This window comes from Chiroxiphia lanceolata, chromosome 1 (assembly GCF_009829145.1).
Source record: "Chiroxiphia lanceolata isolate bChiLan1 chromosome 1, bChiLan1.pri, whole genome shotgun sequence".
NCBI classification, from domain to species: domain Eukaryota; kingdom Metazoa; phylum Chordata; class Aves; order Passeriformes; family Pipridae; genus Chiroxiphia; species Chiroxiphia lanceolata.
In genome coordinates, this window is record NC_045637.1 from 152149231 (window position 1) to 152165358 (window position 16128).

Below are 16128 nucleotides of genomic sequence, written 5' to 3' on the forward strand. Positions count from 1 at the left end.
TGAGAAAGCACAAAAGCGACACGCTTTGCATCACAAAACAAACCGAATCCCAGCACTCCTAAAGCTTTTCCGCGCCCTGCACCAGGTAACATTTCCTACCATCAAAGCCCAGGAAAGGGACTGAGGAACTCTCTAAAAAAGTCTCTTGTAAGCGATCCAGGAGGCTGCAGTTGACATCGAATTCTTCTAAGATGAACTGAGATATGGTCACATCCATTATTCCCCCCGGGACTGCTGGACTGGATGAGGTTCCTTCCCCCTTTTCTGATTTTTTTTTTTTTTTTTTTTTTGTGTGTGTGTGTGTGTGTCCTCTCCTCTCTCGCTTTCTGGAACTAAATGCACATCAAGCTGCGGACACCCTGCAGTCTCGTGCGTGAGAGGCTCTTCCTCGCAGCGTGCTGACAACTTGGCTCAGAATCTGCGTCTGGCTGAGCAGTTCAACCCTCCGAGCTCTTCCCTGCTTTAAAACAGCAGCTCGTGAACCAATGGGATCAGGCTGAGCCCGGAGTGAGGGGCTCGTGTCTCTTCGCCAGCGTCCCCTGGAATCGCACCTCCCCGATGCCGCCTCACTTTGCCAGAGCGATGTATTGCTGGATGTCCCTCCCTCTCTCCCTCTCTCTGCCTCTCACACACGCACTGAGGCGCAGAGACAGTTTTATTGTCAGCTCCGGGGATGAGCACTTTTGCAAAAACACTCGCTTGCAGATTGAAGCCAGGGAGAACAGGAAAAGCCATCAGAGGAACAGAACTCCTCCGGCTTTTTGTGGAGCGAAGCAATTCCTGCCTCTGCTGCGTGGAACTGAGGATGAACAGAGATGCTTGGACAGGGAGGGGGAAGAAGGGACACAATCCAGTAGCTGCAGTATGGGATCCCTGAGAAAGGATCCCGCAGACCTTGAGAAAAAAGAGAAATAATAAAAACTGGGGTAAGGGAGATGATCCGACAGAAGGGAGATGTCGGAAGAAAGGAATCTGGAGTAATCATAGAATCACAGAAGGTTTGGGTGGGAAGGGACCTTAAAGATCATCTCATTCCAACCCCCTTCCACTAGACCAAGTTGCTTCAAGCCCCATCCAACCTGATCTGGAACAAAGGAATCTGTAGCAACAACCCACAGAAGAGGAGAGTGGGGAGAGTAGAGAAGAGTTGGGAACCCAGCCTGGGAGAAGGCACAGGGGCAACACATCTTTGAGCCACTCACACAGATGGGATGGGATGGACAGTAGAGCAGGGCAAGGCATAGAGAGCAGAGGAGAGTTATGGAGCTATGCATGGATCATTCAGGGAACAAGGAGGAAAAGATAGGCCAGTGTCTCATTTTCCACTGGTAGGAAGGAGTGAGGTTTTCAGAAAGGATGAGCACCCAGACTGGGGAGAAAGGGAAGAGCAAAGGGCTTGACAAACTTAGGTCAATAAGGAACAGGATGAAAAAGGTCTGGAGAAGGGGAAAGATGAGAAGAAGTTTGGAGGGAGCTGCCCAGAGGTTGGTCCTCTTTTGGGGAATCAAAGTTCACTGCAGCGAGAACTGGGTGAAGTTCTGCACTCTTGGACATGCTGGAGAGCAGCTGAGACCTAACCAGCCTTTCTGGTTTGCTACATCAGGATATGTTCAGAACTTGGTAAGGAGGATCATTTAGGATCACAATTCAGAAGCAAATAGAAAACTGATGTGTAAGGGAGTAAAGGAAGATAAGTTGTATGGCAGTAGCAGAGATGAATGTGCAAACAGAGGGCAAGGACAATAAAGAAGCTTTGACAGAAAGAAATGGATCCATAAAGGGACTGTTTCAGTCTGTGTTCACAGCTTTAGACTGGACATGGTGCTTACACTGAGATCAAAGCAGTGGTACAGCACTTCCTACAACATCTGTCTCCCACCCTGCAATGGCCTGGACTCCCCCTTTATTCATATTAAAGATGGAAGGACTTTATTATTTGGAATGACCAAAAGAATTGTGGTATCCAAAGAGAGGAAAAATAAAAAAAAAAATAACTGGGTTAGAACAACAAATAAATTAACAACATGCACTGAGGAGAGAACTAGCCAGGATGTTATTTTGCCATCTGGGAATCTGGAGATTTTTTAACATTTTCAGATTGCAATGGCAGAGAGGGGAGGAGTGCAAATGTGGGTTTGGGATGAGTATTTTTGTTTTAAATATGTAAAAGCCCACAAAAATAACAAGTGCACTAACTCTCTAGACAGTGTGATATTCTGAGGCAAGGGAATGCATCTGTTTCTCTCTCTGGAGCCATGATCTCCTTCCCAAGTGAATGTTTCCAAAACTGCAAACCCTTCTTGAGAAATCTCAATTGCAACAAATTAACCCTTTTAAACACCACCAGATCTGTTTGTCCCACACATCTCCAACCCCCAAAAGCAGGAGAGAAAACTTCTTTAGCGTCATTCCTGTAATATGACCACCAACAACATACTGGTTGTCTTTAAACAGGGCTTTGAGGAGAAAACCCTACTTCTTGAACTTTCAGGAGCAGAGGATAAAGGGTGCTCTAAATCTTTAAGCAATTAACAGACATCTATCCCACAAACTGTCTTCAGCTCTAAACTTTAGCTTTCTTTTCTCCTTCCTGACAGTGCAGTTGAGTTCATAAAATTCCTTTTTGTTCCTCAAGCAGAGCCTCTTTGTGATGGATTCGAGATCTCTGGGCATTTAAAGGTGCCCAGTGGCATCACTGAGCCCAGTGGCCATTCCCATGGAGGCAGAACTGAGCACTGAGTAAGGCACTGCTCCAGGATGTTGGTAAGATTATTTTTTTTTCTGCTTCTGCTGCCTCTCTGTAGGAGAAAAATCACACAGTCTGGCCAAAAGTCTTCATTTCTCACCTACTGTCTGCTCTGTCTATTTTCACACACAGTTTGTGCAGCACACTGGAATAAAAATCTTGGTTGGAGGCTTTGGGCACTAGAGTTTCCTGAATTTTTGAAGGAATACATCACTTAATAAACTACAAAAAGAAAGGCAGTTTCAAAAAAAAAAAACAACAACAACAAAACAAAACAAACAAAACCCCCCAAAAAACCAGAACTACTTTTAAATTTGGTAAATGTTTCACGTTCCTAAATGCTGCCCTGTATTTTCCAGCATAAACACTTGAAGACTTTTCACATGGCTAAATTATTACAGTGTTGAACACTGAGCTGTTTTTCATTTCAAATTTACTCTTTATAGTGGTTAACACCTGAAACAATAGCCCTGCATTAAACCAAATATTTTTTCAGGATTAAGAGAATGATTTCTTCACTTCAGTGAGAAGAGCTAGAAAATCTTCAATCTAAACTGATTATTCCCTCCATCTTTTTGGTTCAAACTTTAGAAAATCAGAAGCAGTACGTGTCATACAGATAATACTATTGTGTTCCACATATTTAATAATCAAAGAACCCACTCCAAAAGTAAATAGAGAGGGGATGAAAAAATTATCTAGGAGTAAGTGTGAATGAAGAAAATTATTTATTGTTCATCAGTCCACAAATTGGCACCATTCTTTAATAATCCCTTCCCAGTTCTAGTGTAACCTCTTGATGAAAAGCTACTTTTGCAGCTTTCCCTGGGTACAATTAACTACCCCATCAAAGTTTCCCTCTGAATGGGTCTAGTCAAATCCTGACCACGTCAATTTGACTCGTGTGATGTGAAGATGTTCTTTATACAAGAAGCAAGTGCAATTAAATGAAAGATTGACAGAAATACTGTAGCTGCTGATCCTCTGCCGATGCAACACCCCTCCGTGGTGCACATCATACAAAATCACTGCTAGGTCTTACCAGTAGGCACCAGAGATCTGCCTTAGAAATTACTGAGCATCCCAAGAAATTTATGCTTGGCAGGCAGAAGAACTTTGCTAAGTTAAAGGTGGTTTTGTTCCTGTGAGGTGATATTTGTTTGGGTGTATATGCAAGACAAACACACAAGCCATCTGTATGAGAATACCTGAACATGCAAGGCTCTGGGGGTAAGCAAGACACACAGATAAATATATCAACACATGCACAGCTCAGCAGGGCTCTTTTACAGAAGAGATATTAAAAAGTGACCCACAGCTCTTCTAGGAAAGGAATGAGCTCTGCTCATAAATGGCAATGGAAACCTTTGTATGCCAGCCCTCACCACTGTTACACAGCTGGTTTCTTCATCTTCAACTCAATCCAAGCCACAGCTGATAGAATTAGCCAGAGCACAGCTCTCAGTTTGCCCTCCTAACAGTGACTAACAAGGGGGACGTTGTGCTGTTTAACCAGTAACACCAAAACTCAGCTCTGTGCAGACTCAGGCAGCACCATCATACATGTTTGGGGAGGGTGGAAGTACCTCCACAACCAGCTGGCTGCTCCCTGCTCGTGTCTGCCAGAGGCATCTCTTCTCCTCAGACACTCAACTTCCACAAAATCAAGTGACCACTTATGTTTCAATATCCAGGAGGAGTATTGGGGGAAAAAAAGAAAAAAGGAAGAAAAGAAAAGAAAAGAAAAAAGAAAAGAGAAAAAAAGAGAAGAGAAGAGAAGAGAAGAGAAGAGAAGAGAAGAGAAGAGAAGAGAAGAGAAGAGAAGAGAAGAGAAGAGAAGAGAAGAGAAGAGAAGAGAAGAGAAGAGAAGAGAAGAGAAGAGAAGAGAAGAGAAGACCCCCCCAAAAAAACCCCAAACCCAACAAAAACAAGAAAAAACCCACACAAACAAAAACTCCTCCAAACAAACAAACAAATGAACTCACAAAAAAAGCACCAGTCCTCTCCACTACAGTGACTGCTTTATCACTCATGTTCTCTATCCATTGATGTGAAGAGCTCCTGCTTTCCAGGTAGAACAGTCACCCATCTCTTCTGCTCTGTAACACAAGGCTCAGGGCAGGAAATTCATGTTGTCTACCAAACAACCTGGTTACACCAAACCCCTTGTACTACAGCATCGTTGGCTTTCAGGAATTTTATCTTGTCTGTATGGAAGTACCACATGGAGTCATGGTCCCAGTGGTGGCTTTTTAGGTCTCTTTCTTTTAATCCACCTAAATCCACATCTGTACTCACTATCTAACATTAGAAATTGGTTTGTTAACATAGTCATGGTTCTGTGCTGGAGCATGAGATAAGCAAGATAACGACACACCCAAATAAAAATGGTTCAAAAGCACTATGGTCTGCAGGTCAAGTACAATCCTATAGTTGAACTTCACTTCTCCCCAGCCCTTATGGAGTTAATGCAGGTTCATGTGAAATGCCATGAACACTTTGTGATGTTTATCACACCTTCAGTGAGGGAAAGACTCAGGTACATCTCAAATGAAATATTCCCTACACTCCTTTGAATGGAAGATTGAGGGACAGAGAGAAAGATGGAGAACAAAGAGGAGGAGAAAGAAACACCTCTCTTATTTGTAGAAATGAAGTCTTTAAATCCTTTGAGGGCAATCAAGAGGCAGAATTAAGCTTGATGGTAGAAATACAGGGTCATCAACTGGTTGCTCATACAGCTGCTGTGGTTTGGAGTTTAGTGCCAACCTCCATGTCTCTCTACCACTGCATTTTTGTCACCATTAAATATGAGGTAGGAGGGTTTCAAATGGCAGAGTAAGCCTTTTATCATCTTCATTTTATGTTTTAAAAGTGTTCCCTAGTAATCCTTGATTATTGCAATCACCTTTCAGCATCTGACTTCAAAGTCAGTGGGACTGTTCAGCTCGGTAAGGAAAGCAAGGCCATACTTTTAAAGGAAGGTACTAATTTACCAAAGTGGCTTCTGAACCATGAACTTGAAGGCCCTTCTTCTCAACATGCACTGCAAAACTGGCCTGACTGCATTTTCAAATGCCAGGACAACATGACCATTCTCTGGTAGAATATTTATCTTTCCTTCCCATTCCAGGTATGAAAAGAAATGCATGCAAACAGAATTTTTAGAGTGGGAACAGGGCAGCCTCACACCACAGGGAGCAAGACAATTCAAGCAGCAAGAGACTGAGGACAGCATAAAGATCTCCACAGAGAGTACACCTCCAGAGCTGCCATGGGAATGTCATATGTGGCTGTCTTTGCCACACTGTGGCTTCCCACTATGAATTGTACTCTGCTACAGGAGTAGACTGCTAAAAAAAAACCCCTTTTCAAACTGAGGACTGCACTTCTAATCCAAATCTGGTCCTTACTGCCTGTACTTGAGATTTATGCAGAATGTGCAGAGTTGCAAATTGTTGTATGTGGAGAGGAGGATCAGACACAGATAAATACAGATCTTTGTTTCAGTTCATTGACCCATTTGCTACAAAGAGGAGACATCCTTTATCACTGGGAATGACTCTACTGAGCAAAGATAAAATTAATAAATGCAGGTTCTGTGGTGATAAATCTTTGCAGCTTCATTGATGTTAGAAAATATTTACTGGGGGTGTAAAAAGATTCATCAACATAAATAATAAATGGCTTGTAGCTGCACATCAATATATTTCTTTGGGCACATTAATACACTTGTCATTCTCTACAGCTATAAAACCTGTACAACTGAATCATGTTACATGAGACAAATGATGAGACATTGCAGGGAGATTTCAAGAACACACAAGAGAACCAACCTTGACACACTAATGAACTGCCAAAGTTATTTTTCTTGAAGTGAGGTGTTTTGGATGGACGTGCAGAGCATCATCTATTGTATAAGAATGCAAAAACATTCCAGAATAACTGTGATTTTATACACGGTCAAATTCCGGGTCAGTGCTGACATTCAAGAACACAAAACATTTTATATATTTATCTATGCCTGGCAATGGCCTGCTCCTCTGTTTACAGCATAAGGACAAAAAATAGAAAAAAAAAAAGTGGGGTCAGGTCACATCTGAACAAAGGATGACCATGATGATGAGTCTCATTAGTCCCACTCTCTCTCTGTTATGTGCAATGGCACCATTGCCAAATGAGATGTGAAGAACCAGGGGCCTTGCCCTGTTCTCCCCCTCAGAACACATCAGGCAATAAGATTTCTTGTGGCTTAATTCAAGATATACCAGTCAAGCTTTTGCTTTCCCTGCCTCCCACTTTGCTTTGCTGTGCTGACTTTCAGTGCATGCTGGGAAGATCTGAGTAGTCATCACATATATCATAAGTTGGGAGGATGTAAAGAAAAAAAAGGCAGAATGTTCAGAAGTCAATCCCCCGTTTTCCTCTGAAAACATACAGACACTGCATGATAACTGTCTTTGAAACATCATGTAGCTCAGAAAGCAGAGGGAGAGAGAGAAGTAACATGTGATCATGCTGACCAGTATCCAGTCTTTGAAAATGACCCAAATCAGATGCTTCAGAAAATGATTTAGCCCACCCCCAAACCCAGCCTGCTCCAAATTACTAGGGCAACTTTAGCATAAGCAGTAAGAGAATTAAGCCTTTGGGTTATGGGCTTTGCCTTCATTGCCCAGCACATAGCATGGGAGCTACACTGTTGTAACTCATAGATTTAAACCACCCAACTCATATTTGCTTGGGTTTTTTTGAGGAGCATCATCAGTCTGGCTTTGGAAACCTGGGTTAGTGGCTTACGTAATTTTTTGGGCATCTCTGCCCATCTCAGGTGTAGAATCCAGGATTTGTAACAGATTTAAACACTGCAGATTTGCCAGCTCTCAGATTGCTTTGACTCTCCTTTCCATGAGTTATCTCTGCTGCCATTATAGGCAAGAAAGATCCAGACTTTGATTCAACTGCCCAAAAGTATGTGACCTGCATATCTGGAATAGCCACACGAGGCTGGCAGACAAGCTCAGGACTAGGGAAGACCCACCCCTTCTGAAGCAGCAGCCAGAGGCCAGACATTTCATCCTCAGGCATCTCAAACGTCCTGTGACACCTGTGTCTAAGCAACCAGGGCCTCAGATACCCATTGATTACAAGGACTAATCAGAACTAACTTGAAGATATTTATGCATGAGCACACAATCTTGGAGACTTAATCTGAATTGCAGATAGCAGGACAGTATCAGTGCACTCTGCTCCTCTAAATCCCAAATGCCTCACAGCTGTTAAACTTGACAAGGAGCAGAAACAGCAAATTTTCTTATGAGCACTTGTCTTCTACTGTGCATCTCCACTCAGGCTACTGGATATTGGACTGAGCAAAAACTGGATCTTCACAAAAAGGAAGGATCCCACCATCAACATGTCACTAGAGAGAGTCTGTCACTATTATTACTTAGGCTTTACTCTACATCATAGATTTTTAATCCTTCATAAATGTTGGAAACCTCCTAAAACACAGAGTAGCCCGAGCAGCAGCCCTCAGTGGTAGGGGAACTGAAGCTTTCCTGACAATTTTCTTCTCTTGGTTGAACTGTTATGCTTATTACATCCTCTCAGAGAGGAAACAAATTCTGGACACATCACATGTCTCACGGTATCTCCAGTGCAAATGTCTCCAATCAACCGAGGTTTGCAGCCAACAGAAAGAAATCAGAACTTTTGCAGTGTGATTCACTCGACCTACTGATGAAATTGGTTTTGTCCTCAGCTTTAACACTGACTAAATCCTTGCTGTCTGTAAGAGGAACATATAATAACCTGGACTGATGTAAATGTCTTCATTAATCAAATTAGTCCCATTCCAGATCCCTAGAACAAAGATCAAACTGTTTGCTGATCCCACAGCACCTTGTATCCCCAAAGCATTTGGCAACTGTCATCCCACGAGTTTGAGTCTATCATTTCATGGCAGATCAAACAAAAATATTTTAAATTAAACATATCAGGAATAAAGAGAACAAAAATGTCCTGTTAGGACAGGGCTATCACAATGTTAGCAGCATATCATTATGTTTAGCAAATCCATGTCCTAAATTTGATGTAATTATTTACCAGAGGAAATCAATACAATGCAAACACTGTATCTCTCTGCCAGCCACCTGATTTACAGGAGGACTCCAGGACACTCAGCAAACACCGGAGAAAATGCCTGGAAATTAAGTGGAAGAAATCATGGGCAGGATGCTGACTTCAAGTGAGGCAACAGTTCTCAAACTCATTATTCTGTAACACGTAGTGAGGTAGGGGCCAGTCACACCAGACACAAGCTGGAATGATTAGGCATGAAAATGGATTATCACAGTATTGTTATGGCCATGATAACCGAGGAAAAAGAATGTGAGAAACCCCTCATTTGTGATTTTCAAACTGCTGCCTTACCTGTTTGCAGCCCCAGAAGAACAGAGTGGATGTAAGAACAGCAGCTCTGTAGCATGAGTTTGTGCCCTTTCATCTTTTTAACACCAGGCCCAGTATTTCTAATTCTGCAGCAAAAGGGCACCTGGGGTCTTGCATAGTTATAGCTGGATATTTGAGAGGTCTATGGTGGCAGAGAGACACATCTCACCTCATTTCAGACACCTAAAATTTGAGTGTCTAGACTAAACCAGGTATCCAGGCTCTTTAACAGTCTCCAGGGAAATGGCCACTTTCAGAGAATGATGATTCATTTAATTCAGAGACAAATATCTTCTTCAAGTTTATCATTCTTAGATATTTTCTACTTTGTAGGGTGCAATTCAGCCCAAGCTACATTTGAGATCCATTTGTATTTTGGACAGAGCTCTCTCCTGCCAACACATCACATGTCTGAGATGGGTATTGGAGCTATCTATACACGTTAGGCAGAAATTGGAAACTAGGACTTTATTACTCTTTTAGTTGAAATGCACACCTATTTGTCCAAATACTACATTTCTTTGAATTTTATTGATCTTATATGAAGCTTATAGAATCTTGTTATTTTAAACATTCATTTTGAGCCATCTGTAAATTGACTGCATCAATTTAATGGGAAAGAACTTTCACAGTAAGTATAAACCTTGGAAAACATTTTAAAGCCTCAAACCTCAATTTTCTTTCTGTTCTTATCATGACTTTAGATATGGAGGTCTCAATATATAACTGCTTATATCAACATTGGTTATAACCAGTTACACCAGCATTGGTTACAGTGGGTTTTTTAAAAAACCAAAGATCAATCCCTAAGAATTCAATGCAAAACAACTGAAAATTGAAATAAGCACCAACATTAAAACAGGTTTATTTCAGTATAGATGTAGAACACATGTAATTGTCGTCAAGTACCTGATAATATGATAGATCTTTTAATAACAGGTGCAGCAAAAAAAATTAATCCTGGGAAGTGTGGCACTTCCAGTCTACTTGACAGCACAGCTGGGTTTCTTTCCCCATGATGTGCTAATGTGTTTTGTATTTGGTAAACTGCATGAATATTAAAGGAAGAGTTTGGGGAAAGCATGTAACATTCTGATTAAATATTTTGTCATCCACATGCTCTCACACTCAACTGCAGAGGGAAAATAACATTTCATTGCTGAGCCAGTGCTGCTTCTCTTCTGGACTCATCAAATCTCTTCGTTAACCTTCCAAAATCTACCTCTGAGCAGAGTGGCCATTCAGGATGTTGCTAACTGCCAGTTATTGCAAGAAGATGTGAAAATCTGCAGATTGATGCCTGGAAAAGGTGTTATTTTTCAGCATTTCTTCCCTTCCCCAGCTAATAACATCATCAGAATCACCATTTACAGCAATATTGCAGGGAATAAGCAGCTGGTCAGCACAGCTTTGCCTTTGGGGGCTATGGAAAGAAGAAATAATAATAATAATAATAATAATTTTTTTTCTCGTGAGGAGGCTTTTCTGCAGTTATTACATTCTGAGTAGTAAGAATTACTTCTGTGAGGACCAAGTTCTCTTCATTTTCATTTCCTGTAAAGTTATTAAATATAAAAGCTATTAGTTTATCCCTAAAGTTTATCCCCTTTGTGCAAATAGCTCTTTCTAGACAGAAATGAGGAAAGAATTAACACATACTACTTCACTCAGAGGGTTTGTCAAGTGCTACGAAATTCTTCTGGATCCAAGGACTGATGTAAGCAGCGTACAAGTCACCCCTAAAAGGGCTGGAGGTTACTACCTTCGAAATATGCAGCACATATTTCTCCCCCTGTTTTCTAGCCTGGCTCACCGCCAAAGCAATGCTCACAGCTTTCCCTCGGCCACTGGAGGGCTCTCCTAATTCTTCATCACTGCGAAAAGAAACATCTGATTGAGTTTAGAAACCTTACAAAAGAAAACCTGTTTGCGGTTACCTGAATGCGAAACCAAAACAGGAGAGTTCGCTGGTTCACACAAAAATCTGCATGAGGGAAAAAAAATGCATTTTACTGCCCCTTCTGCAGCAGCAAAAAGTGCTGCTACAGTAAGAGATTAATTTCACTGAACAGAAGATTTCCTTTTATGCATAAGGTTATCAACTGCACAAGAGAGTGTGGGTTTGAGGTGGATGAAGTCTGCCCTCACCACCCATTCCTCCCCCCCCTCATCCCTTCACCCTGAAATCACTGCACAGCTCAATCCATCTTTCAACTAAGTGTGTCTTTAGTCCTCTGCCAGCTGATTTCCAACTTATTTCTCCCCTGAACCAATTTTCCCGGCTGGTTCAATCTGCTCTTGATGGAAACATCGATGATCAATCATCTTATCCTTTTCATATTAATGCTGCTCCTGTGGAAAGAGGAGACTGTACAAGGTTTTCCATTCCCCTGTGGGAAGAGGGATGTTATGCCCACACTGCTGGGAGTACTTGCAGACTGTTGCCAGCTGAAAATTTCTGACAAAGTGTTTCTGCTTCTCTCTGCTTCTTTTTGATCAAAAGGACTGGAGTTAGTTCAAGCTAAATTGTCTTGTGGAAACAGAAGGAGTTGTTAAATCTTTTCTTAGGGCAGTATTCCCAGCGCCAAAATAAAAGACAAGTAGGTTTGCTCATCCCAGAATAATCATTTGGGATGAACTAACTTGCCCTTCTGATGAGGCAAAACCTCTCCTGTTCCACTCAGTTTTGCCCAATGCCCTTGTCACTCACAGTTCACCCAAACTGAGGAAGGATGTGGGTTTTGCCATTACCTGGTGTGGCTTCTCTGAGTTACTTTGAATGTATTTAACTGGAAGCAAGACATAAGCCAGCCAGCCTATCACACATGGCAGAAAATATTTTATTTGCCATGAATTAGAAGTAGCTTTGAGTTAAGAGCCCTGACTGTGACCATTTTATCCCAAATCCTTTGAGATACTCTAGCACAGATAGAAAAAATACCTGTGATAATGGACAAATGGATTTTCTCGGCCTGTGTGACTCTGCTTCTGTTTCTGAATATAAAATTAGCTGGAGCTGGGCTGAAACAACCTAGGGGTCATTTAAATTACACCTTAATTATTTAGTCTGAATTGCATCAGATTTTTAGTTTGCCAGGTGACAGAAAACATAGACAGGAGAAGAACAAAGATGTAAAAATCTTGAGCAGGAATTTGTATCAGCTTCCTTCACTTTTTTGAACTCTGTCGTTTCCTGAACGAAATAAATGATTTGGATCCCTAAATTTTAGATGTTGATTAGCATTCAAGGCTGGGTTGGATGAGGCTCTGAGCACCCTGGTCTGGTGGAAGGTGTCTCTGCCCATAGCAGGGGGTTGGAATGAGATGATCTTTAAGGTCCCTTCCAACCCAAACCATTCTAGGATTCTGGAATTCTATGATCAGCTTATCCTAAAGGTCCTTGTGGTGTCATTGGTGGATTACAGTTAATAATAATTATTATTTCTGTGCTTGGACTTGCAGTAGTTGATCCATAAACACCAACTGGATGTTCTGGGTGAGAAAACCCTGACTTTGTGGATGTGCAGTCTCTGCCTGTGAACAAATCACCAGGACTCCCTCAACAGAAGAGCCAGGCCCATCTCAACATAAAGCCTGCATTTAAATCAGATGGGTATAAAAATGCTACAGCAATAGCAATTGCTTAGAAGAGGAGTCTGAGGTGTCTGACTTCATTCTGGTTGTCTAGATTATGTATATCCAACATGTTTGAGCTGATTTCTTTTCCCATCTCTGATTATTTTTTGTTTTCTGTATTTATGTATCAGATTATTATTATTGGGACATTGAAACCAGATGAACTTTAAGGTCCCTTGCAACCCATTCTGTGGTTATGAGCAAAGGTTATTCCTCCAATACAATCCTGTGAGTTTAACCTTAAAATTCCAGTCCCCACAGAAATCAATAGCTGAGTGTCCCTCCACACCAAGAAAGCTGTGGTTTCATTTGAAATAATTGATTTCTTTTATGGAGATGAAAGAACAGCCCATTTTACCCTCTTCAGATAAAAATTAATTATCTCCTAAGAAACATCTGAGAATAAGAAGCAATTTGTGGTTTTTAGAAGAAAACACCACTCCTCTTCAGAAGAATTATACTAGTTTTTGTGGATTATGTTCCCTTAAAGTCTTTGCTGCAGGCAAAATCTGTAGAAAATATAAACCAAGTAGTCCATAAAATATTGATAGATGGGCATTGCTCATCTGAGCTGCGGATGATGTGAATGGGATCATTTGTCTCAGTTTAACAGTCTGTAGAGTAGCTGCCAGTGGCAGAGAAATCTCTAGGTTCCCTTAAAAGTCAAGAGGGATCCAGTCAGTGCAGTCAGTGAACTCTACAGGATGATTTCTGCCACCACGAAGAAGATACTTAAATTGGATAAGATAGATTGTCTTCTAAAAGTCTCTCTCTCACCATTAACTACAAAGGCAACCTGGGCTGACCTGCTCCCTGGGATATGTCTGTTCTGTAAATGTCTAAACTGAGGGAGAGGAATCCCATCTGCAGGGGAAATAAAACCAAAATCAGGCCTGGAAAACCTTTCCTTGTAAAAATAGCCTCAGTTTGCAGAGAGCTGAACACTTCCACTGGGGCTTTGCTTTTGCTTTCCTTTTTTTTTTTTTTGGGTACAATTTTCCATGATGATCTTTATTGTGGCTCCTAATTGTGATGTCCTGCACCCAGCTCTGGGGTCCCCAGCACAGGAAGGACGTGGAGCTGTTGGAGCCAGTCCAGAGAGGCCACCAAGATGATCAGAGGGATGGAGCAGCTCTGCTGTGAGGAAAGGCTGAGAGAATTGGGATTGTTCAGCCTGGACAAGAGGAGGCTGACCATGGCCTTCAAGTACCTGAAGGGAGCCCACAAGAAATATGGAGAGAGATTGTTTCCAAGGGCCTGGAATGACCAGACAAGGAGGAATGGCTTCAAGCTGAAAGAGGTCAGGTTTAGATTAGATATTAAGAAGAAACTGTTCCCTGTGAGGGTGGGGGGGACCTGGCACAGGTTTCCCAGAGAAGCTGTGGCTGCCCCATCCTTGGAAGTGTCCAAGGCCAGGTTGGATGGGACTTGGAGCAACCTGGGATAGTGGAAGGTGCCCCTGCCCATGGCAGGGGGTTGGAACTGGATGAGCTTTACAGTCCCTTCCAACCCAAACCATTCCATGACTTTATGATTTTAAAATTGGTTTTCACCAACCAACAGCACCACGTAAGAGGACAGTGAAGAATGAATTAGAAATAACCAGCTGTGCCCTATAACTGCACCTGCTGACTTCACAAACCCATGGGCTGTGATCAAGCCCATGGGAGGCTGTAACAAACCAACCAGCTCATCAACAGCACTAAAACAACCCATTTTGCCCCATTTTCCAGACCCAGTAGGAGTTGAACTGCTCAAGACTAAGAACTTGGCATTGCTGGAGAAAATATAAAGGTTCATATAAAGCACTCAAAAAATACCCAGCTCCTGCAAAGTGCTGAATTTGGGGATTTTCTGCCAGATAAATTCCATTTGCATACTAAAGAGATTTTAATTTTTCAGAGTCTACACTTCTGCTGTTAATACAGCCCATCAGTTTGGGACTGATGCAATTTTAAGGCCATCAGTTAAGAGCAGATAAATCTCACTGAAGCACATCCTTTCCAGAATAAATACAAAGGGAAGGAAGGAGGCAAACAAGCAACAATAAACCCTTATTGTTTAAAGGATAAAATACTCTTCCTTTCTTAATATGTTAAAATCTGCAGTGTTTATCCCAAGAGACATGCTGATCTGATTTAGCTTCTAGATACTACCATAGCAAGAACATGAATAATACCAATAATAACATGACTGATAACCACAAGACAGATTTTGAGTTTCCATTCCTGAGATGAGAAGTCCCACAGAAAATGAGAACTTATTGCTCTCCTAAAAGCTTTCATTAATGGGCTGAAACAGTAAAAATAAAGGAAAAACTATTAAAACAGAAAGCATCTGGGAATCTACAAATGCAGAGCATACATGGATTTGCAGAGAATGAATTATAGGAAATTAAGGTTTCCAAGACAGAGCTGGTAAACTTTCCAGCAGAAGAATAAAAATGCTTCCCTGGATCAATCCATTTTATCCTGTGATTTGCTCCTAACAGCAACTATCCCTCTGGAGAAGCCTGTTTCTGTATCCTGACTGTCCCACTGGTCTGTAAAGAACAGAGGTAGGCAGACACTTGGATAACCTGTTCCCCTGCAGAAAGGGAAAATGTTTAAATCAAAGCATTGACAGGCCAGAAACAGACTCTACACCTTTCCTGTCTTTGTTTAGTTCCCTGCAGGCCATGTCTTTCCTTCAGACACGTGTGTCCTCCTCTCCCAGGAGCAACACAACCAGCCCTCCTTGGGTTTATAATGTGACTCAAATTGTCCTTTTCCACTACTGATAACAGAGGGATTTTGGAATGTTCTCAAAGAAGCCTGTCTGCACTTTGACAACCAGAAGACAAAAGTATGAATAGCCCCTACCTTTGTGACTCTGAGAGGAAGCAAACATTTCTACATAACCTAAAGTGTGCTGATGATAAAAAAAAAAATATATTTTCAGCGTTAAATTATTTCATTATAAATCATTGAAAATTATCTTCCGTGGCAGAAAAATTGTGGAAGCAGAAGCCCATAGCAAAGGAAAAGAAATATTACATATCATGTAGCAAGTGACAGGACAAGAGGATATGGCCTCAAGCTGTGCCAGGGGAAGTTTAGACTGGTTATTAGGAAAGAATTCCTCATCAAAAGGGTTGTCAAGCATTGGAACAAGTGATGGAGTCACTGTGTAGATGTGGCACCTGAGGACATGGTTTAGTGTTGGGCTTGGCAGTGCTGGGTTTACGGTTGGATTTGATGATTTTAAAGGTCTTTTCCTCCCAACTGATTCTGTAATTCTATGACCCATCTTAG

General features: G+C 41.7%; 1 protein-coding gene across 2 annotated transcripts in view; it reads right to left on the reverse strand.

Annotated features, from left to right (window-relative positions):
- The window catches only part of CRHR2 (corticotropin releasing hormone receptor 2), a 142322-nt gene that overhangs the window by 100364 nt on the left and 25830 nt on the right, over positions 1–16128 (reverse strand). The window contains exon 1 of one of the 2 annotated variants that reach the window (XM_032702543.1): positions 100–611. The exons of the other annotated variant lie outside the window; for it this stretch is intronic. Within the exon in view, the coding sequence (XP_032558434.1) occupies positions 100–217 (118 nt within the window). The 5' untranslated portion in view covers positions 218–611. Of the gene's footprint in view, positions 1–99; positions 612–16128 lie in introns of those variants that run through there. 2 annotated transcript variants of the gene reach the window in all.